Source organism: Rattus norvegicus, chromosome 9 (genome assembly GCF_036323735.1).
Source record: "Rattus norvegicus strain BN/NHsdMcwi chromosome 9, GRCr8, whole genome shotgun sequence".
NCBI classification, from domain to species: domain Eukaryota; kingdom Metazoa; phylum Chordata; class Mammalia; order Rodentia; family Muridae; genus Rattus; species Rattus norvegicus.
The window spans coordinates 64,343,794-64,366,349 of record NC_086027.1 but is presented as its reverse complement, the minus strand read 5'-3'; the positions used below and the strand labels follow the sequence as shown (position 1 = coordinate 64,366,349).

The window sequence follows — 22,556 nt, the reverse complement described above, 5'->3', positions numbered from 1 at the left end:
ATAAAATTCTCACAAACTAAATCCAAGCACACATCAAAACTATCATTTGCCACGATCAAGTAACCTTCATTCCAGGGATACAGAAATGGTTCAATATACAAGAATTCATCAACATAATCCACTATATAAACGAACTCAAGAAAAAAAATACATGATCATCTCATTAGATGCTGAAAAAGTCTTTGACAAAATACAACACCTCTTCATGTTAAAAGTCTTGGGGAGGTCAGGAATTCATGGTGCATACCTAAACATAATAAAAGCAATATATAGCAAACCAACAGCCAATATCAAATTAAATAGAAAGAAACTAGAAGCAATCTCGCTAAAATTCATGACAATACAAGGCTGCCAACTCCCTCCCTATCTATTCAATATAGTACTCCAACGTTCTATCTACAACAATTAGGCAACGAAAGGAGATCAAGGGGATACAAATTGGAAAGAAAGAAGTCAAAATATCATATTCGTAGATTATATAATACTATAAGCTACCCCCAAAATTCTACCAGAGAACTCCTACAGTTGATAAACAACTTCAGCAAAGTGGTAGGATATAAAATTAACTCAAACAAATCAGTAGCCTTCCTTTACTCAAAGGATAAATAGGTTGAGAAAGAAATTAGAGAAACAACACCCTTCACAATAGCCACAAATAGTATAAAATATCTTACCAAGCATGTGAAAGATCTATATGACAAAAACTTGACATCCCTGAAAAAAGAAATCAAAGAAGACCTCAGAAGATTGAAAGATATCCCATGCTCACAGATTGGTAGGATTAACATAGTGAAAAATGGCCAAAGTGATCTACAAATTCAATGCAATCCCCATCAAAATTCCACCACAATTCTTCACAGACATGGAACAAGCAATTCTCAACTTCATGTGGAAAAACAGAAAACCCAGAATAGCCAAAACAATCCTCAACAATAAAAGAACTTCCAGGTAAATCACCACCCTGACCTTAAGCTGTACTACAGAGCAATAATGATTTTTTTAAAAAAACTGTATGCTATTGGTATAGAGACAGACAGATCTATCAGTGGAATAGAATTGAAGGCCCAGAAGTAAATCCATATACCTATGGACATTTTATCTTTGACAAAGAAGTCAAAAACATTCAGTGGAAAAGAAAGCATCTTCAATAAATAGTGCTGGTCTAACTGGCTATCTGTATGTAGGAGAATGAAAATAGATCCATATTTATCATCTTATGCAAAGATCAAGTGGATCAAGGACCTCAACATAAAACCAGATACACTGGATCTAATAAAAGAGAAAGTGGGAATGAGCCTCAAACTCATTGGTACAGTGGGAAATTTCCTAAACAGAATACCAATGGCTCAGGCTCTAAGATCAACAACTAGTAAATAGGACCTCATGAAACTGAAAAGCAAAAGACACTATCAGTAGGACAAATCAGCAACTTACAGATTGAAAAAAAATCTTCACTAATCCTACATCCAGCAGAGGGTTACTATCCAAAATATATAAGAAACTAAAGAAGTTAAGCTCCAAAAAAAAAAAAATAATAACCTGGACTGGAGAGATGTTCAGTGATTAAGAGCACCAACTCTCTTCCACAAGTCTTGAGTTCAAATCCCAGCAACCACATGGTGGCTCACAACCATCTGTAATGAGATCTAATGCCCTCTTCTGGAGTGTCTGAAGACAGCTACAATGTACTTATATATAATAAATAAATAAATCTTTAAAAAAGTAATCCATAGGGTACAGACGCTAAACAGAATTCTCAATAGAAGAATTTTGAATGGCTGAGAAGCACTTAAAGAAATGTTCAGTCCTGAGTCAACAGAGAAATGATTCAACCCCACACCAATCAGAATGGCTAAGATCAAAACCTCAAATGACAGCACATGTTGGTAAGGATATGAAGAAAGAGGAAAACTGCTCCATTGCTGGTGGTATTGCATACTGGTACAACCACTCTGGAAAACAATCTGACAGTTCCTTAGAAAATTGGAAATAGCTCTACCTGAAGACCCAGCTATATCACTCTTGGGCATATATCCAAATGTCTCCCTACCATACCACAAGGACACATGCTCCACTATGTTCATAGCAGCCTTATTTGTAATAGCCAGAATCTGAAAACAACCCAGGTGTCCCTTAACTGAAGAATGGATACAGAAACTGTGGTTTGTTTACACCATGGAATACTATTCAGCTATAAAAATGAGGACATCGTGAATTTTAGAAAATATCATCCTGAGTGAGGTAACCCAGACCCAAAAGGACATTCATGATATGTACTTACTGATAAGTGGATTTTAGCCAAAAAGTACAGAATAGCTAGCAAATGACCTACAGACTGTAAGCATAACAAGCAGAAAGGCCAAAATGAGGAAGCTTCAATCCCATTTAGAAGGGGGAAGGAAATACTCATGGGAAGCAGAGGGAGGGAGGGAGCTTGTGGGAGAGAGAAGGGAGAGAGGAAAAAGGGAACAGGATCAGATATGGGGAGAGAACAGTAGAGAAAACCAGAAGGCCAAGAAAATGAATGGAAATATGCAGCATTGTGGGCTGGGAGGTGGGGGATCCTCTAGAAAATACCAGAGACCCAGAGACTCTCATGACTGATTGAGGGTGACCTTAGCCAAAATGCCCAACATTAGGGAGAGAAAACTCAGATAGTCTACCTCCAGGAGATAAATAGGGCCTCAAGTGGAGGGACAGGGTTACTAACCACAGTCAAACTTTCTGATCCAGAAATGTTCTTGTCTAAAAGAACTTCAGGGACAAAAATGAAGATGAGACTGAAAGGCGGTCTAATGATCGGCCCAATTTGGGATCTCATGGGAGGTAAGGGGGAGCACCAAGGCTTGACACACTATTACTGATGCTATGATATGCACACAGATGGGAGCCTGGCATGGCTGTCCTCTGAGAGGCCCTACCAACAGCTTATAAGACAGAGGCAGATACTTACACCCAACCATTGGACTGAAGGTAGGGACCTAGGGGTTGAATTAGGGGAAGGATTAAAGAAGCTGAAAGGGAGAACAATCCCATAGGAAAACCAGCAGGCTCAACTAACCCAGACCCTGAGGAGCTCCCAGAGACTGGGCCACCAACCAGGTGCATATGTAGGATGGTCTGAGGCCCTTGGCCCGTATTTAGCAGAGGTCTGCCTAGTGTGACTGCTGTGGAAGAAGATGCACTTGGGAAGGGTAAGGACTGGAAGTAAGGGAGCACCCTCTCGGAGGCAAGGGGGAGGAGGAATGAGATGAAGAACAGTGGAAAGGGAGATGGAGGTAGGGCAACAACTAGAATGTAAGTAAATAAAATAACTTTTTAAAAAAGACTGACCATTTCCAAAAGAGAAGTATGGAAAACATCAGAAACTAGACACACTGAAGAGCCTTGAGAAACAAAAGCCATCTATAGAAACAGGCCCACTCCAATTCCCTGGTGGAAGAAAGGAAGCTAATGCCACACCCACACAGCAAGCCACGAGGCCCCAATACAAAGAGAAATGGGAGTGTAAGACACACACACACACACACACACACACACACACACAAACTTGTCCCTAAGCTTCCCGACCCAAGAGGAAATCGCCTAGTGCCATCTCTTGGGGCCTAGGAGCAGTCAGAGGCAGGACCCTTCAGGTTTCTGCCTGCACCTAGACCTGAAAGCCAGCTGCCAGGAGCATCTACACCTGAAAGAGCTCTCTGTTCCCAGATCCAGCTGAAAGAGAACAGGTCTACAGGAGCGCTGACACACAGGCCTACAGGAGGGTCAAGCCACTGTCAGAGACAGCAAGACAAGCTAACACCAGAGACAACCTGATGGCAAGAGGCAAGCACAGGAAGCTAAGCCCTAAGTCCAGCTGAGGGCTTCAGTGTGACCATGATACTTCCTATGTGCAAGTCGGTGTAGATAAAGTAAACCGTTTCTTCGTGTTCCATACCACAGAGAGCTCTACCCTGTGGCCATCTTGATGGAGGCCTATTATTTGATACTAAACTTCTCTGGAATCTGAAAAACAAGGACAAATCACAAGTCAGAGAACCTGGAGGGTACCTGCCTATAGCCTCTGGGCGGGAGATGGTCCCTCAAGTTGTCTATGGAGAGGGAGATAATGGGACATGGACCTGTTGAGAAATTCAGCCTAACGGGGACTCTGGCTGTAAACAGCAAGGTGGTTGGTGGCTCTAGGGCCTGGAAGCCTGCTCTAGTTGGCTACAGTATCTGGAGCTACCTCTCTGCCCCATGGTTTACAGTGGGACTGAAAATTCTTTAGCTCGGTTAAAGTAGAACACTCTGCCTCCATGTTTTCCCCATACCACAGTGTGCTCAATGCGGGGCAAGAATATGAAACCACGTGATGGGGTTTCCTCCTCTGACTGTAAACACAACTGAGAGACAGTTTCAGCTTACAGATTAACTGAATCTATTGGTATGGTTCTCAACACCACGATCAAATATCTGACTAAAAACAACTTAAGGGAGGAAGGGTTTATTGTGACTCACAGTTGGAGATCGTGGGTCCATTGGAAGACGTAGGCATGAGGCTAGTCGCAACGCAGCCATAGTGTGGGGACACCAACACTGTGCATCTTGTCCCCTCGGTTAAGTACATTTGGAAGTACCCTCAATAACATGCCCAGAGGCGTGACTCATAGGTAACTCAAAACCAAGCACTTTGACAAAGAAGTTGAACACAAACTGCGAAGTCCAAAGAGTCCACAAACTGCTAAGTCTCCAGAGCAAGCGAGACCCTGGATGGCCAGCAGAGGGTACTGATGTACAAGAAGGGAGGTTCATTAGGCTAAGGCAGCCTCAGGAGACAAGCGATCCAATTGGCCCAAGATCAGGACCAACCTCAACATGGGGGAAAACCAAGAAACTACAAAGTCACGATTCCATCTGCCTGGTAAACTTAGGGGTTTTTTGTTTGTTTTTTTTTTTTTTATTAACTTGAGTATTTCTTATATACATTTCGAGTGTTATTCCCTTTCCCGGTATCCGGGCAAACATCCCCCTCTCCCCTCCCCTTTCTTATGGGTGTTCCCCTCCCAACCCTCCCCCCATTGCCGCCCTCCCCCCACCAGTCTAGTTCACTGGGGGTTCAGTCTTAGCAGGACCCAGGGCTTCCCCTTCCACTGGTGCTCTTACTAGGCTATTCATTGCTACCTATGGGGTCAGAGTCCAGGGTCAGTCCATGTATATAGTCTTTAGGTAGTGGCTTAGTCCCTGGAAGCTCTGGTTGCTTGGCATTGTTGTACATATGGGGTCTCGAGCCCCTTCAAGCTCTTCCAGTTCTTTCTCTGATTCCTTCAACGGGGGTCCTATTCTCAGTTCAGTGGTTTGCTGCTGGCATTCGCCTCTGTATTTGCTGTATTCTGGCTGTGTCTCTCAGGAGCGATCTACATCTGGCTCCTCTTGGCCTGCACTTCTTTGCTTCATCCATCTTGTCTAATTGGGTGGCTGTATATGTATGGGCCACATGTGGGGCAGACTCTGAATGGGTGTTCCTTCAGTCTCTGTTTTAATTTTTGCCTCTCTCTTCCCTGCCAAGGGTATTCTTGTTCCCCTTTTAAAGAAGGAGTGAAGCATTCACATTTTGATCCTCCGTCTTGAGTTTCATTTGTTCTAGGCATCTAGGGTAATTCAAGCATTTGGGCTAATAGCCACTTATCAATGAGTGCATACCATGTATGTCTTTCTGTGATTGGGTTAGCTCACTCAGGATGATGTTTTCCAGTTCCAACCATTTGCCTACGAATTTCATAAAGTCATTGTTTTTGATAGCTGAGTAATATTCCATTGTGTAGATGTACCACATTTTCTGTATCCATTCCTCTGTTGAAGGGCATCTGGGTTCTTTTCAGCTTCTGGCTATTATAAATAAGGCTGCTATGAACATAGTGGAGCACGTGTCTTTTTTATATGTTGGGGCATCTTTTGGGTATATGCCCAAGAGAGGTATAGCTGGATCCTCAGGCAGTTCAATGTCCAATTTTCTGAGGATCCTCCAGACTGATTTCCAGAATGGTTGTACCAGTCTGCAATCCCACCAACAATGGAGGAGTGTTCCTCTTTCTCCACATCCTCGCCAGCATCTGTTGTCCCCTGAGTTTTTGATCTTAGCCATTCTCACTGGTGTGAGGTGAAATCTCAGGGTTGTTTTGATTTGCATTTCCCTTATGAGTAAAGATGTTGAACATTTCTTTAGGTGTTTCTCAGCCATTCGGCATTCCTCAGCTGTGAATTCTTTGTTTAGCTCTGAACCCCATTTTTTAATAGGGTTATTTGTTTCCCTGCGGTCTAACTTCTTGAGTTCTTTGTATATTTTGGATATAAGGCCTCTATCTGTTGTAGGATTGGTAAAGATCTTTTCCCAATCTGTTGGTTGCCGGTAAACTTAGGTTTTTGAGGCCCCAGGAAGAACTGATCTCTACTTTACCATTAAATTTCTTTTTTACCTTTTATGTTTGTTTTATTGTATGTTTAGTGTAATTTTAAATTTATTTTAGTTTTTGAAAAAAGCTTCCCATCCCTGTACCCAAATCCCATGGAGGAGAGAGCTGGACCCTCAGAAGTGTGGACACTCCTGAGAAATTAGAGGAGACTACTCTCTGCCCACATTCCCGACACAAGAGGAAATGGCCTAGTGCCATCACTGGGGACCTAGAAGCAGTCAGGGGCAGGACCCCTCAGGTTTCTGCCTGCACCTAGAGCTGAAAGCCAGCTGCCAGGAGTGCCTACACACCTGAGAGCAGAGCTCTCTGTTCCCAGATCCAACTGAAAGAAAACAGGTCTACAGAAGTGCAGACATACAGGCCTACAGGAGGGTCAAGTCACTGTCAGAAACAGCAAGACAAGCTAACATCAGAGACAACCTGATTGCAAGAGGCAAGCACAGGAACCTAAGCAACAGAAGCCAACTTGGCATCATCAGAGCCCAGTTCTCCCACCAAAGCAAATACTAGATATCCAAACTCACTGGAAAAGCAAGATATAGATATAAAATCACATTTTATGATGATGGTGGAGGACTTTAAGAAGGACATAAATAACTCCCTTAAAGAAATACAGGACAGGACCTAAAGGGACCAATCAACAGCTCTCTGCACCCAAATCCCATGGGAGGGAGAGCTAAACCTTCACAGGGGCAGACACGCCTGGGAGGCCAAAAGAGACTACACTCTGCCCACATCTCTGACTCCAGAGGAAAACACCTAACGCCATCTGAGACCCCGGTGCACAGGGGCTCTCGGAAAAGGCCACACAGGCCCTCCTGGTTGCCACTCTCATGAAGAGCTCAAAAGCAGCCCCCCACAAGCAACTTGAGCAGCAGGACCACAGTTATGACCAACTTTTCTGCTCCAAGCGACCTGCCTAGTGGACTCAGGACACAGGCCCACAGGAACAGCTAAAGACCAGTAGGCAGGAAAGATTGGGTAGTGTGGCCTTGTTGGAGTAGGGGTGGAGGAAGTATATCATTGGAAGCAGGCTTTGAGATCTCAAAAGCCAAAGCCAAGCCTAATGTCTCTCTTCCTGATGCCTGAAGATCCAGATGTAGAACTCTCAGCTCCTTCTCCAGCATCATGTCTGCCTATATATCACTATGCTTCCTTCCATAACGACAATGAACTAAACCTCTGAAACTGTAAGCCAGCCCCAATTAAACGTTTTCCTTTGTAAACGTTGCTGTGATCATGGTGTCTCTTCACAGCAATAGAACAGTGACTAAGACAAGAATTAAGACAGTGTAAATTAGATTCAAATAGTTTTAGAGGTTGGGTTTGGGAAGGTAATTGGAATTAGATAACCATCAGGGTAGATGACCATGATTAAATACATGTAGCTTTATGAGATGGACTAGAAGACAAACACAGAAACACACACACACACACACACACACACACACACACACACACACACACACAGCCTCTTGCTGTGTGGTGTCCTGTACCACCTCAGTATTCCCCCTGAAATACTGCCATTACCAGATGCAACATTTGTCCTTGAACTTTCAAAATAGCCTTCTATTCTTTAAAAGTTGCCCAATCTGTTATTCACTAGTGACAAAAAGCAACTAAGATACAAGAACTATGATCTGAACAGACTGATAGAAAACATAAGTAGCATTGGTATCCTATGATAAACTGAAACACAAGACATACTTAGGTTTGTAAGTTATCATTATTACACTTGGTGTGTATGGTGCATTGGTGTACATGTATATACATACATACATATACTTGTGGTGGCCAGAATCCAAATCCAGGTGTTTTCCCCAATTGTTCTCTACCTCATTTTTTGAGACAGGGTCTCTTACCAAGCCTGAAGCTTGTAGTGTAGCTCATCTTGCTAGCCAGCAGGGATCCTTGTGTCTGTGTCCCTATGACTGAGATTGCAACAAGTACTGGTTTTACATGAGTGCTGGGAATCCATGCTACAATCTACATGGTTGGAAAAAAGTTTTTCACCTCATAGTATCAGGAAAGCAATGAGAAGAGTGGGTAGGCTGCAAAGATCCACTTATTACCCTAATTATCTGACTTCCCTCAGTGAGGACCCTCTGCCTAAATTTTTCTTCAATTCCTTTACTGCCCCCAGCTGGGGACCAAACTGTAATACATGATTTTTGATGGAGAGTCAAGATTGAAATCCTAACCAAAAATCTCTAAGTTTTAGCACCGATTAGATAATGTCTTAGTTCAGGTATCTTTGATAGCTCTAATTTGCAAAGGTCCCCAGAATTAAATTGTAACTGATTTATAAGGTATAATTATCAGAGTCAAATAAAATTAAGTCTTGAAAACTACATCCAACCCTTACTAGCAATGGACAAGAGTCTCCTTACCTCTCTAAGACTCAAATTCCAATTGGAAAGAGAAAGTAAGAGAGACAAAGCAATGGCTAACAAGATGATTCAGAGGGTAATGGCACTTGCCTTGCCACCAAGACAGACAATTTAAGATTGATCCTGGGGGCCTACACAGTGGAAAAGGAAAATCAACTCTCAAAAGTTATCCTCTGACCACCCTTTACACACGCAAGTGCATGTGCGCGCGTGTGCGCGCACAGACACACACACACACACACACACACACACACACAAAATGCAATTACTTTAAATTTTTTTAGTGAGATTTGAATAGAAAACCGAGCTGTGGTGGGCAGAGTCCTGTAATTAATTGCAGTAATCAAGGACTGGAGCAGAACGTTCATGAATTACAGGCCAGTGTTCCATTACAGTTCTAGGTCGGCTGAGCAACACTGTGAAATGCTGATCAAAAAAAAAAAAAAGTACTAGGCCCAGAACTGGGTACATATTAAGGCTCTAAGAGCCTTCTCTCCCATTTCCTGCCAGGACAGCATTTCCAGCCTTAATTCTGACCATTCCCAGCCCTGTATACCCACAGTGTATATTGTCATTCCCACAGTGTTTTGGTCACAGTTCACATATCTTTTGCTTGTTTCTTATTTTAAGCATGTTTAGATATAATTATCATTTGTACAAATTGGTCTTTTCTCCCCTTCTAGGTTATTTCGATGATGTCTTACAGTACCCAAACTGGTCTCAAACTGTGGGTTCAAGTGATCCTCCTGCCTCAGCATCACAGGCAACTGGGAAAACAGACACATACCACCATCCCTGGCCTCTTCTACATTCACGTCTTGAGAACTTGTTGAGGTTTGGTCTGTTGCTATGTTCTGTTATACGAAATACTGGCCATGGTTGCCTCGGGGACAAGAGATGCTACGTGACCTTGCTCCTTGATTTAAAACTACTGGTTAAATGACGATGCCAAAGCCTATAGATAGGAAGAAGAGAGGGAGGTGGGGTTCGGTTCTTGGGCTTGGTGTTGGAGAAGGACCACAAGGACGAAGTAGAGGAGAAGACAACGTGAGGTAGGTGAGTCATTAAAACATGGCCATGAGGGCTGGCAATTGGGGTTAAGAGCTATCCAGCTGAAACATGGCAAGTTATAACTTGGGATATTTGATAGGGAAGTAGATACTAATAGCTTAGAGGGTAGATATCTGCCCAGATCTAGTGCATAGGGATTATCATAAATATAAAGGTTTTGTCTCTTTCATTTGGGAACTGAATGACCAAAGGTGGAGAAGAGCCCCTAACAGAGTTTAAATATTTTTGCAATAAGGACTAATGTCTGAATTCTGCCTTCCAGCAGCACATCCCATTATGAGCATAATAACTCTACTTTGGGCCTGGGGTGATGGCTCAGCCGTTAAGAACACTGACTGCTTTTCCAGAGGGCCTGAGTTCAATTCCCAACAACCACATGGTGGCTCACAACTATCTGTAATGCGACAGTATACCTACACACATGAAATAAATAAATCAGAAGAAGAGAAGAAGAAGAAGAAGAAGAAGAAGAAGAAGAAGAAGAAGAAGAAGAAGAAGAAGAAGAAGAAGAAGAAGAAGAAGAAGAAGAAGAAGAAGAACTACTCTACTTTGTCTACTAAGTTGGATCATAGAATTTTGTGATTCAGCCAAGAATTTTTAAGTTCCTTTTGGATAAGAAGAGGAGCTGGACAGAAGAGAGCAGCTATCTTCCCTAATACCATACAGGCCTGGGACACAGTCACAGTTCCCTCAAGTTTGTTCATTATGTCAGACCAAGTATTTCCTGTGAGCAAGTGCCCCTTTTTAGAAGACATTTCCTTCAAAAGCGACTATTTTTAGTAGAAGAAAATGACTTCAGCAGAAAAGAGATTAGTATTATACTCAAATCCTTACTTACAACTGGAGGGAGTGAATGCCCAAAAATCAATTCTAGACTATGTATTTAAATCTGAATACACATCTGTATATTCCTTTTCCACAGAAACTAAAACTTGAAAAAATGAGTTTAATTGTATGCAGAAATGTTTGACAACTGCTAGGGTGCTTTTTGTAAAATTAACAAAAATTATTTTCCATCTTATTTTTGGTAAATAACTGTTTTTAGATATTTATTTTTGATAACTAACCTTTGGACATACTAACATTAATATTGTTGCTGCTTACTTTGAGAACAAATTTTACAACACAAAATACACAAGTTATCACGGATGTAACTTTTAACGGTTAAAATATAGCCAACCCTTTAAGATGAAGAAGCAGGGCTGCAGAGGGCTAGGGTTAAAGCTATAGCTTTGGACCTTGACCCAAGTACTTATCTATTTATATTAGAATGTGAAATGGCCGTAAAGCACTGCACCTCAAACAAGACGTGTCCATGACAGATAGTCACCTATAATAATCAAAGTCCTTATCACGTGAATTTATCTAAAGGAAATTATATACTACTTAAGAGAGAAGGTAAGCTCTCGCGCACCTTTTGGAAACATTCCTTGCAAAGGCGTCTTTCAACAGGGATCCCAAAGCCTAAGTCTAATGGGACCAAGTCTAATGAAGCTGCTTCCCTTCCCTTAGGCTCTCTCCTTTTTTATTTTGTTTTTGTGGGAGAGTGGGAGAGGGGAGTGAGACAAGGCCTCACTGTGTAGCCCTTAAACTATTCTTGAACTCACTATATAAACCAAGCTGACCCTGACCTCAGAAATCCTCCTGCCTCAGCTTCCCAAGTGCTGAGATTAAATGCATTAGCCAGGCTCCACCAGCTCTCAGGAGCTTAGGAGAGCCAGCCTACCAGTAGCCTGGACTGCGCTGCCCCGCCTCCCTGGCAGGGATGAGTGACAGCAAGAGCGACTGTGCTGAGACCAGAGGGGTCCACCGCTTCTGGGAGTGCGAGTGCCCCGGACGGAGCGGGGTTTGCACGTGGGAACTGTCTTCCTGTCTTCGAACTAGACTTCGGAAGTCCCCAGAAGCCACGCACAGTAGTAGACGGTAGAAGCTGGCTCTCCAGGGAAGGGACGACTCGCCACTCTTTGCTTCCCTGAAGCGGCCGCCTCCGCTCACAGTGCGTGCCGTCCGTCCGACCCGCCGCCGCTGGCAGTCGAAGTGCGCGCCGTCCGTGCCCGCCGCCTGGCGCCCCCCGGACTTGCGCACAGCGCCACCGCCGCCGCCCTCCCCCGCCCCCCAGGCCAGCTCGCCGGGCTCCGAGAGACTGCGCCGCTGCAGCTGCAGCCGCCGCCGCCAGGGGGAGCGAGTCCCCGACGGGAGACGCGCCGGCTCGCTTCCTGCGAACGCGCCTTCCAACTTGAGCTTCCCGCGCCTCCAGCCGCTCTCAAGAGTGGTGAAGAAAGATGGAGACCGAGTCCCGGGCGGTGAGTGCTGAGGACTGGACCCTGTGCGGCCCGGCCCCTGACGGGGTGGAAGGCTGGGCTTTGGAGCCGAAAGCCTTGCTGTTTGGGTGGGAAGGAACGCGGTGCGAGTGGGCAGCGGGAGTCCCCGCTGAGGAGAGCGACCCTTCGGGGTGTGTGAGAAAGGGCGGCGGGGGCGGGGGAGGAGTAGCTGGACCGCTGTGGGCGGGTGGGTAGCCAGGGGAAACTGCCATCAGCCCTCCATGCCTAGCAAGCGGCAGCCCTGAAGTTTTCCCGCCCAAACTGCGGCGCCCTCGACGCTCGCCCTTTCAGGACACATTCTCACTGCCCGCGGCCACGAGTTGCGCGGCCGTCGTCGACGCCCCTCCCCGGGTAGGCCTGGGCCCGGGAAGGCCTGAGCTACGCGCGCCGCCCCGTCAGGCCTGGGCCTGGCCTGGGGCCTAGAGGCCCCAGCGCAGCCTGGTAATGTGCCGCCGCGCCCCGCCCCGTGCCTGGCCGACAGCCAATCAGAATGCGCCAACGCAAGGCTAGGGCCTGCTGTGCACGAGGCGGGCAGCGCGTGGTAGGTGCCGTTGAGGGTTCCCGCCACCGCTGCTGGCGGGTTTGCCTGACAAAATTTCTCGCTGGCTGGCCTTCTTTTCCCTCCCGCACTTTGGTGGGGAGGGGGGGGATCCTCGTGTCAGTGTCCCAGTCCACGATGACCCGAGAGAACCCGAGGATGTTGTCAATTGCCCCATCACCTCAGCCTGCTGGCCTCAGAGGGGAAGGAGCACCGAGGCGGTGACTGCGACGGTTAGCCCACCTCTTGCTTTGTCTTTGCAAAGATGGTCCATCTCGAGGTCGAGGTTAAGACCCAGAGAAGGAGGCACTGGGGCCACTTTCCCTTGGAAGAGCATCTTAATAAACTCGTTAGTGGTCAAGCTTTACAGCGAAGCAGAGGACCCAGACTAAATCCTGGAGCAGCCCCTAGCTCGTGCTTTCAAATGGTTGACAATGAGAGGTTTCCTCTCTTGTCAAAGTCACTGCTGATCTCTAAGGAACTTGATGTTACCTCTGCCTGAGCCTTGTAGTCACTAACTGTAAAATGTGCTCTAGCATATTCTTGATACTTCAGTCCTTACCCAAATGTTCAGTAAAAACCAAGCAGGTCTCTTCTTAAACAAGGTTCATACATTTGACAGATACACACTCTAAACATTTGCTAAGTGATGTTTCTGTGTTGCGTATTGAGGTGAGTTTTTTTTTTTTTTTTAAGAGGCAAGTTTCCTGTCCTCGTGAATACTATAGCATAGTGACAGGTAAATATGTAGTATGTTGTGGTGAGCGAGAAAGGAAGCTGTGACATCGACAACAGGAACCTTAAAAACAGGGACTCAAGTGAATTGGTTGTTTTAAAATATATTTTTTTCTTTTTCTGTCTTCCTTTAGGACTAATTCCATCCACGTCAAACAGGAAAAAATGGAGTCTTCTTACTTGAAGACAAACTAGTACTTCCATTGAACTCCTTTGTTTTTAGATAATTTCATGAAGATGTTTTTCACTATTTAACAAATTCTATACTACAAATGGACGTTGATATTGATATGTTAAGCCTTCCAAATTAGAAGTATGCTCATAATATATCCCAATTTTTGCTTTGTTTTATTTCTCTGTGTAGCCTTGGCTGTCCTGGAACTCACTCTGTAGACCACAGACACATCCGTAATTGAGTTGTCTGTGAAGTCATTGGTACTAGGAAGAAAGTGCACCTTGGGGCCTCTCAGGTGTTAAGAACACAATTTATACAATATGGGCTTAAGACTTTCAGGATTTCAGGTAGAAGGGCTTTGCCTGGAATGCATATTGTAAGGAAATGGGAATATTTCTATGATTGTATATGCTAATTATTACTTTAAAAGTAAGATTGATAAAGGAGGAGCAGTTGCTCAGATTATCCAGGATACAGCAATGTTTGGTAATTCTCATGGTTTGGACAATGCTTTTGTTTTTATCAGTATTCAAACATGATTAAAAATGCTTTTTATCTTGATCCATTGTAATTACAATGCCTTGTCTAATGTTGCTGTTCTGTTAACAAGAGAACACTACTGCCTAACTGAGTGCCAGGCAAACTTAACAGTTGGACAGAGTGGTTGAGACAAAGCATCTCCAGCCATCTGGGTCTTATTTTCTCCCTCTCTGACTTCTTTATGAATTTAGTATTCGTCCTTAACAAATATCTTATCTCATAATGAATGTAAGTATATTTGAGTAGTACATTTAATAGTAAGCACTTCTGTAGAGTGAAGTACTTTGCTTCATCTTTTTTTTTTTTTTAATTTTTTACCTTCTTTTTTTTTTTTTTTTTTTTTTTTCTTTTTTTTGGAGCTGAGGACCGAACCCAGGGCCTTGCGGTTGCTAGGCAAGCGCTCTACCACTGAGCCAAATCCCCAACCCCTCATCTTTTTATTTCTACCAAAAACTATGAGCTTTAATTTTAAATTACAGTCTTCATAATTTTAGAATAAAGTCAAGTGTGATATATGAAATTTTGCCTAAATGACTGTTTTGGGGGTCCTGCATTAAAGCTTATACCCAGTGCCAAAAGCTTAAAATGACTTTATTTTACAGCAAACAACAAATCAGACGCAAACAGATTCTTTATCTCCATCCCCTAATCCTGTGTCACCTGTGCCTTTGAATAACCCAACGAGTGGCCCAAGATATGGAACCGTGATCCCTAACCGCATATTTGTAGGAGGAATTGACTTTAAGGTATCTATCTGTGGGGGCAACAAGGTGGAAAAAAGTGTTCTGCTTCTCTTTACAATAGAATATTTCATTTTTCAGCAAATATTTCCTTATACAACTATAAAATTATATCTGCATATGGGTTTATAAAAATGGTTAATATACAAAGTGGGTTTCATATTGTCTTGGTTAAAATAAAAATAACAGTTCATGCTTCAGTTTTATTTTCCTATACAATGCTCTAGTTGCCTAGATAATTATTTCTATTTTTAAATGAAAACTTAATCTAAAGATTTTAGTCTTGTAAAACTCTGTATCTTTATCCCAACTCTATATCTTTATTCTTGCATTCCTAACTAATAATGTCCTAGACTTCAAGTTCTTACACATAGCTTTCTTTGATAGGATATATAATCTGATCATTTAAAAGGCCTCTTTCAGAAAAGCATAGTTGAGGTGGTTTACAGTATCCCTATAAGAGGTAGTAGAAGAGGGGCTGGGGATTTAGCTCAGTGGTAGAGCGCTTACCTAGGAAGCGCAAGGCCCTGGGTTCGGTCCCCAGCTCTGGAAAAAAAGAACCAAAAAAAAAAAAAAAAAAAAAGAGGTAGTAGAAGATATGTACAGGAAAGGTGCACGTGAATATTTTAACTGAATACTCTTACATGAACTGAGGATAGAACTTGGTAATAGAGGTTTGCTTAGCTTGTAGAATCCCTAAGTTCCACCTTCACGAGCATGTGTATGCGCATGCGCACACACACACACACACACACACACACACAAATTGATTTATAAAAACATTTTAAATTTACATATTAGAAATTATAGGGAGAGATACCTTTTGTAATAAAATGTGCCATTGTATGTGATTTTTTGGCATAAATCTTATTTATAAATTTATACAGAAGTATCTCCTATGAGACATATCTTTTTTCAAAACCACAAAAAATAATAGCCAATGAGGAAATAATTCCCTATAGTAGCAAACAGTGTGAGACTTTTTAAACCTCTTGTTCTTAAAAGCCTAGAAACTGTCTCTCGTCAAGTCCTAGTTATCTTGATTTTCTCCTGAATTAGTAATTCTTCTTCCAAAGAATAGTTTGGATTAACTTGTTTTTAAATATATAAATAGCAGTTCTTATTCTATCACTGATTCCAATTATATTTATTAGAAGAAAAGTAATTCACTTCTTCTTAGGTGTAGTATTGGTCATTGTGCAATTTAGCAGGCTTAAGGCTACCATCCAAATAGCAAATAATGGATTTACGTTAGTGTGGTAGCAGCTGAATTCAAAGTGAGTAGCTGTGCTCTAAGACAGCTCTTGGTTCTCCTTTCTAAAACCTTAAAGTTATACTTAGAAACAGTTATAACTGAACCCAAAAATAAAATTGTAAGAAATTCACTGTAAATACTCTCTATTTCAGCTATTGTAAACATCTTGAACATTGTATGTTATTCTAATTTTATTGTATCATCATAGTGTCTGTAGTTAGCTAAAATGTATGTTGAGTACAGATAAAATATCTTATAATTTGAAATAACAAGTAACTTGTTATGGCAAAATCAAGTGTTTGGGAAATACATTCTTTTCCTATAATATTGGTCTTCTAAAGACTATTTTGATTATTATAAAGTGACTGGATTAGGCCACTGTTACCTAGTTCCACTGCTGTAACTGCTGTCCTCCCCCAGAGTCAGTAGTATACAGCTTAATGGGGTTTAGTATATGTAATCCAACTTAGCATTCTTAAAATTGCTGAAAGATTCCTTTACATAGTTAGCATTCTTTGTAGTTTTGGAATAATTCAGTTTAAAATGTTTTGACTTTTATATAGTCATTTAGCTACCTTCTACTGCATAATCAAAGTACATAGACTTTTTTGTAACAGTGGTTTAACCTACATTTTTAATGATGATAGGTACTTTTCAACCTGTTTTCTATATTTTTTACGTCTCCATATTAAACATCAGAGTTTCACCTTTTATTGGTTTAAGTATTTCTTAATGTTTTCTTTTTATGTCATTAGACAAATGAAAATGATTTAAGAAAATTTTTCTCTCAGTATGGATCTGTAAAAGAAGTGAAGATTGTTAATGACAGAGCTGGAGTGTCCAAAGGGTTAGTATCATTGCACATAATATATGGAATTGCATTTTGTTGGCTTAGGTTTTATATGCTAATATACTTTGTCTTCATTTTTTTAGTTGAGAACTTTATGCCCTATTTTTCTCATATATTCCCCCTCATCATGTGTGTTGGGGAGGCTGTTGGGGGGATAAAGGACTTTATAGTATTTGTTAATCTATAACCTTGTATGTACCAAGGGGTCATTCAGGAGAATATAGCAAAAATGTTGAGTGGCAAAAATATATTAGCTAAAGAAGTAGAAACTTTTGGAATTATATTTTTTTCAACTATAAGAGAGTTTATTTGAAAATTGCTGACCCCAAAGAATTCTGTGGATCAGAATCTAGTTCAGGAGCAAATAAGTAATACTATTCTGATGGGAATGATTACTTGTCAAATTAAGAATTGCGATGATTTGAAAGAGAATGGCTCCCATAGGCTCATGTATTTAAATGTTTGGTCACAGAGAGAGTTTGAAAGGCTTAGGAGATATGCCCTTGTTGGAGGAAGTGTATCACTGGGGTAGCATTTAGGCTTTTCAAAAGCCCAAACCCCAGGCCCAGCGTCTCTCCCTGCTGTCTATGGATCCAGATGTAGAATTCTCAACTCTTCCTTCAGCACCATGTCTGTCTGCATGTTGCCATGCTTCCCACCATAATGACAGTAGACTAAACCTCTGAAACTGTCAGCAAGCCCCCAATTAAATGCTTTTTTTTATGAGTTTCTATGGTCATAGTGTCTCTTCATAGCAATAGAACAGTGACTGAGAAGTCAGTACTGTGAGAAGTCTGACCATGCTGCTTATTGGTGGAATGTAAAATTTGAGATTTTGGATTAGTAAAACACTTGAATGCTTTAAGCAGGGCCTAATGGGCATACTAGTAGGACCATGGAAGACAATGATGCTAAGAGCAATGTAGATTATAACCACTGGCTCAAGAGGCTTCAGAGGAGACGAGTATTCATAAGGTGCCTAGAAAGCATTCTTGTGATATTTTGGGGGAAAAAAAGAAAGAAAGAAAGTGGTTGCTTTCTGCCCTTGTCCTAAAATTTGCCTAAGGCAAAATTGAAGAGTTTTGGATTATTGGTGTTGACAGAGGAGACTTCAAGAGAGCCTAGTATTGACTCTGTTGTATTGTTATTAGCAGACACTCTTTTTTTTTTTTCTTTATTAACTTGAGTATTTCTTATTTACATTTTGATTGTTATTCCCTTTCCCGGTTTCTGGGCCAACATCCCCCTAACCCCTCCCCCTCCCCTTCTATATGGGTGTTCCACTCCCCATCCTCCCCCCATTACCGCCCTCCCCCCAACAATCACATTCACTGGGGGTTCAGTCTTAGCAGGACCCAGGGCTTCCCCTTCCACTGGTGCTCTTACTAGGATATTCATTGCTACCTATGAGGTTGGAGCCCAGGGTCAGTCCATGTATAGTCTTTAGGTAGTGGCTTAGTCCCTGGAAGCTCTGGTTGCTTGGCATTGTTGTTCATATGGGGTCTCGAGCCCCTTCAAGCTCTTCCACTCCTTTCTCTGAGTCCTTCAACGGGGTTCCCGTTCTCAGTTCAGTGGTTTGCTGCTGGCATTCACCTCTGTATTTGCTGTATTCTGGCTGTGTCTCTCAGGAGCGACCTACATCTGGTTCCTGTTGGCCTGCACTTCTTTACTTCATCCATCTTGTTTAATTGGGTGGCTGTATATGTATGGGCCACATGTGGGGCAGGCTCTGAATGGGTGTTCCTTCTGCCTCTGTTTTAATCTTATTAGCAGACACTCTTATGCATATAATCTATAATGAAAAGGAGCAAGCTGAGCAAGAAAAAATACAAAATGTACAGTTTGAGGAAAAAGCAAGCACCAGGAAATGTAATACAACTAAGACCAGTGCTCAAAGAGATAAAAATAGTTTAAGAAAAATTTTTAAAAAAATTTTTTAGAAACTTAAATTGAATAAAGGTGGTGACTCAGGGCTAGATCCCACCCAGTTAAGCTCCCAACTTGTAGAAAGGAATTCAAGAGAAGCTTAAGCAATAAAGGAAACTGTAGCAACAAAATGCTGTTGTAAATGTACTTGAACAAAAGGGGAAAGTTCATCCTCAGGAAGCAGCAAAGCTTGGCAAGCATCAGACACGAGGTTCTGGCTTTAGAGTAAATATAAGAAAAAGGTTGTAGATCTTCCTCTGTGGCTAAGAAAAGCTGCTGAAGCCAAGCAGCTGTAAGGGATGTCTCTGCATGTAGGCCCAGAGAGGACTTGTGTGAAGATGGATTTCATTGGAGACTAAAGATGTTGGAGGTGGCAGGGCCGTGGGATACCTACTGGGGAATGCTATAGATGCAGGTGGAACCAGCTCATGAGAGAAGTGTGTTACAGTCAACAAAGCTAAAAGAAGTTGGAGATCTGAAGAGTGCTTTGACATTAGACATGGACATGCAGAATTTGGAGTTTGCCCTGCTGGTTTCAGTCTTCCTTTGGTCCAGTATTTCCTTCCTTCCTTCCACTTCTCCCTTTTAGAATGATAACATATATTCTGTGCCATTGTATGTTGGAAGTATGTGTTAGGCTTTTTGATTTTGATTTTATAGGGGATTACCATAAGAAATTGCCTTGAGTTTCAAGAGACTTTAAACTTTGGATTTTTAAAGGTTAAGCTATGGGGATTTTTGAAGTTGGACTAACTACATTTTGCATTATAATATGGAAAAAAGCCTATGGGAGGGATGGAATGTGGTGGTTTGAAAGACAAGATTTCCCCATAGGCTCATATAGCTGAATGCTTGGTCACCAGGGAAAGATGTTATTTGAAAAGATTAGGAGGTATGGCCTTATTGGAGGAAGTGTGTCAATGGTGGTAGACTTTGGGCTCTCAAAAGCCCAGTGTGTCTTCCTGCTGCTGGGTATCCAGTTGTAGAACTCTTGGCTCTTTCTCCAGCACCATGTCTACCTGTGTGCCTCCATGCTTCTCACCGTGATGACAGTGGACCAAACCTCTGAAATTATAAGCAAGTCGCAATTAAACACTTTCCTTTATAAGAGATGCTATGGCCATGGTGTTGCTTCATAACAGTATAACAGTGACCATAACAATATAACAGTGACTAAAAAAAGAACTAATGTTGAAGTTAATACACTGCCCTGAAACATATAGAGCTGTTTCAGGATTTCTCTCTGTGAACAGAAGCCAAAATTTTCAGAGACAGAAAAGGTAGTTTGCATAGAGCATTTACATAAGAAGTTTTGTTGTAAACTCAAAAAAGAAAGCAGTGGAGGTGAGTAAAGGTAAAGTTGTATTTATTTTCTTAAAACAGAAACATATATACAGGGTTAATAGAAAGAACCAATAAGATTGAAAACAGTATTAATGAGGAATGATATAGAAGAATGGCAAGGACTAGTGTTTTCACAGAGATTGTTTTTAACAAAAACTTGCTGAGACTGCCAGACATTATTGGGTTGAGATTACATCTTTTTCGATTGGCTGGATGAACTTACACAATTTTGGTGATACTCACTTTGGACATGTTTCATGTTCTAGCTAGTAAAGCGTTTGTTTTCTCCCTAGAGGGTGGTAGTGGGGATTGAGTTATGAAGGTAATGCTAGTTGCCAGAGGGTTCCTCTTTTTTTTTTTTTATTATTAACTTGAGTATTTCTTATATACATTTCGAGTGTTATTCCCTTTCCCAGTTTCTGGGCAAACATCCCCCTCCCCCCTCCCCTTTCTTATCGGTGTTCCCCTTCCCACCCTCCCCCCATTGTCCCCCTCCCCCCAACAGTCTAGTTCACTGGGGGTTCAGTCTTAGCAGGACCCAGGGCTTCCCCTTCCACTGGTGCTCTTACTAGGATATTCATTGCTACCTATGAGGTCAGAGTCCAGGGTCAGTCCATGTATAGTCTTTAGGTAGTGGCTTAGTCCCTGGAAGCTCTGGTTGCTTGGCATTGTTGTACATATGGGGTCTCGAGCCCCTTCAAGCTCTTCCAGTTCTTTCTCTGATTCCTTCAACGGGGGTCCTATTCTCAGTTCAGTGGTTTGCTGCTGGTATTCGCCTCTGTATTTGCTGTATTCTGGCTGTGTCTCTCAGGAGCGATCTACATCCGGCTCCTGTCGGTCTGCACTTCTTTGCTTCATCCATCTTGTCTAATTGGGTGGCTGTATATGCATGGGCCACATGTGGGGCAGACTCTGAATGGGTGTTCCTTCAGTCTCTGTTTTAATCTTTGCCTCTCTCTTCCCTGCCAAGGGTATTCTTGTTCCCCTTTTAAAGAAGGAGTGAACCATTCACATTTTGATCATCTGTCTTGAGTTTCATTTGTTCTAGGCATTTAGGGTAATTCAAGCATTTGGGCTAATAGCCACTTATCAGTGAGTACATACCATGTATGTCTTTCTGTGTTTGGGTTAGCTCACTCAGGATGATATTTTCCAGTTTCAGCCATTTGCCTACGAATTTCATAAAGTCGTTGTTTTGATAGCTGAGTAATATTCCATTGTGTAGATGTACCACATTTTCTGTATCCATTCCTCTGTTGAAGGGCATCTGGGTTCTTTCCAGCTTCTGGCTATTATAAATAAGGCTGCAATGAACATAGTGGAGCACGTGTCTTTTTTATATGTTGGGGCATCTTTTGGGTATATGCCCAAGAGAGGTATAGCTGGATCCTCAGGCAGTTCAATGTCCAATTTTCTGAGGATCCTCCAGACTGATTTCCAGAATGGTTGTACCAGTTTGCAATCCCACCAACAATGGAGGAGTGTTCCTCTTTCTCCACATCCTCGCCAGCATCTGTTGTCCCCTGAGTTTTTGATCTTAGCCATTCTCACTGGTGTGAGGTGAAATCTCAGGGTTGTTTTGATTTGCATTTCCCTTATGACTAAAGATGTTGAACATTTCTTTAGGTGTTTCTCCGCCATTCGGCATTCCTCAGCTGTGAATTCTTTGTTTAGCTCTGAGCCCCATTTTTTAATAGGGTTATTTGTTTCCCTGTGGTCTAACTTCTTGAGTTCTTTGTATATTTTGGATATAAGGCCTCTATCTGTTGTAGGATTGGTAAAGATCTTTTCCCAATCTGTTGGTTGCCGTTTTGTCCTAACCACAGTGTCCTTTGCCTTACAGAAGCTTTGCAGTTTTATGAGATCCCATTTGTCGATTCTTGATCTTAGAGTGTAAGCCATTGGTGTTTTGTTCAGGAAATTTTTTCCAGTGCCCATGGAAGAGACATCCATACTAACACATATAAATGACAGCAATATGAAGGCAAGGGGGCATCCACAGCATCTAACTCTGTAATTATTGATTCTAAAGATAGTATCTAAAATACTGAACAGAGAATTCAAAAACCTTCTTGTGAAATAACCAGTGGCTTCAAATTGGAATCAAACAAGCAAATTAATAACTCTAGAAACTTAATTCGAAACCTACATACCAAAATCAGAAACAAACATGAGGCGGCAGGCTCCCAAAGCTGCTACTGAAGTCAGTGGGAACAAAC

At 42.2% G+C, this 22,556-nt stretch overlaps 1 protein-coding gene across 12 annotated transcripts in view; it reads left to right on the top strand.

Moving 5' to 3' along the window:
• Positions 1-11,955: 11,955 nt before the first annotated feature.
• Positions 11,956-22,556, top strand: part of Boll (boule homolog, RNA binding protein) — a 128,984-nt gene continuing 118,383 nt past the window's right edge. For 2 of the 12 annotated variants that reach the window (XR_001839681.3, XM_039084085.2), the window contains exons 1-3: positions 11,956-12,216; positions 14,825-14,968; positions 16,973-17,064. Coding sequence is in view for 9 of the 12 variants with exons in the window: in XM_039084085.2 (XP_038940013.1) it covers positions 12,196-12,216; positions 14,825-14,968; positions 16,973-17,064 (257 nt within the window). In the remaining 3 variants the exon portion in view is untranslated. Of the gene's footprint in view, positions 12,217-12,758; positions 13,006-14,824; positions 14,969-16,972; positions 17,065-22,556 lie in introns of those variants that run through there. The other 10 variants (XM_006244941.5, XM_063267600.1, XM_039084087.2 and 7 more) reach the window with 9 other exon arrangements.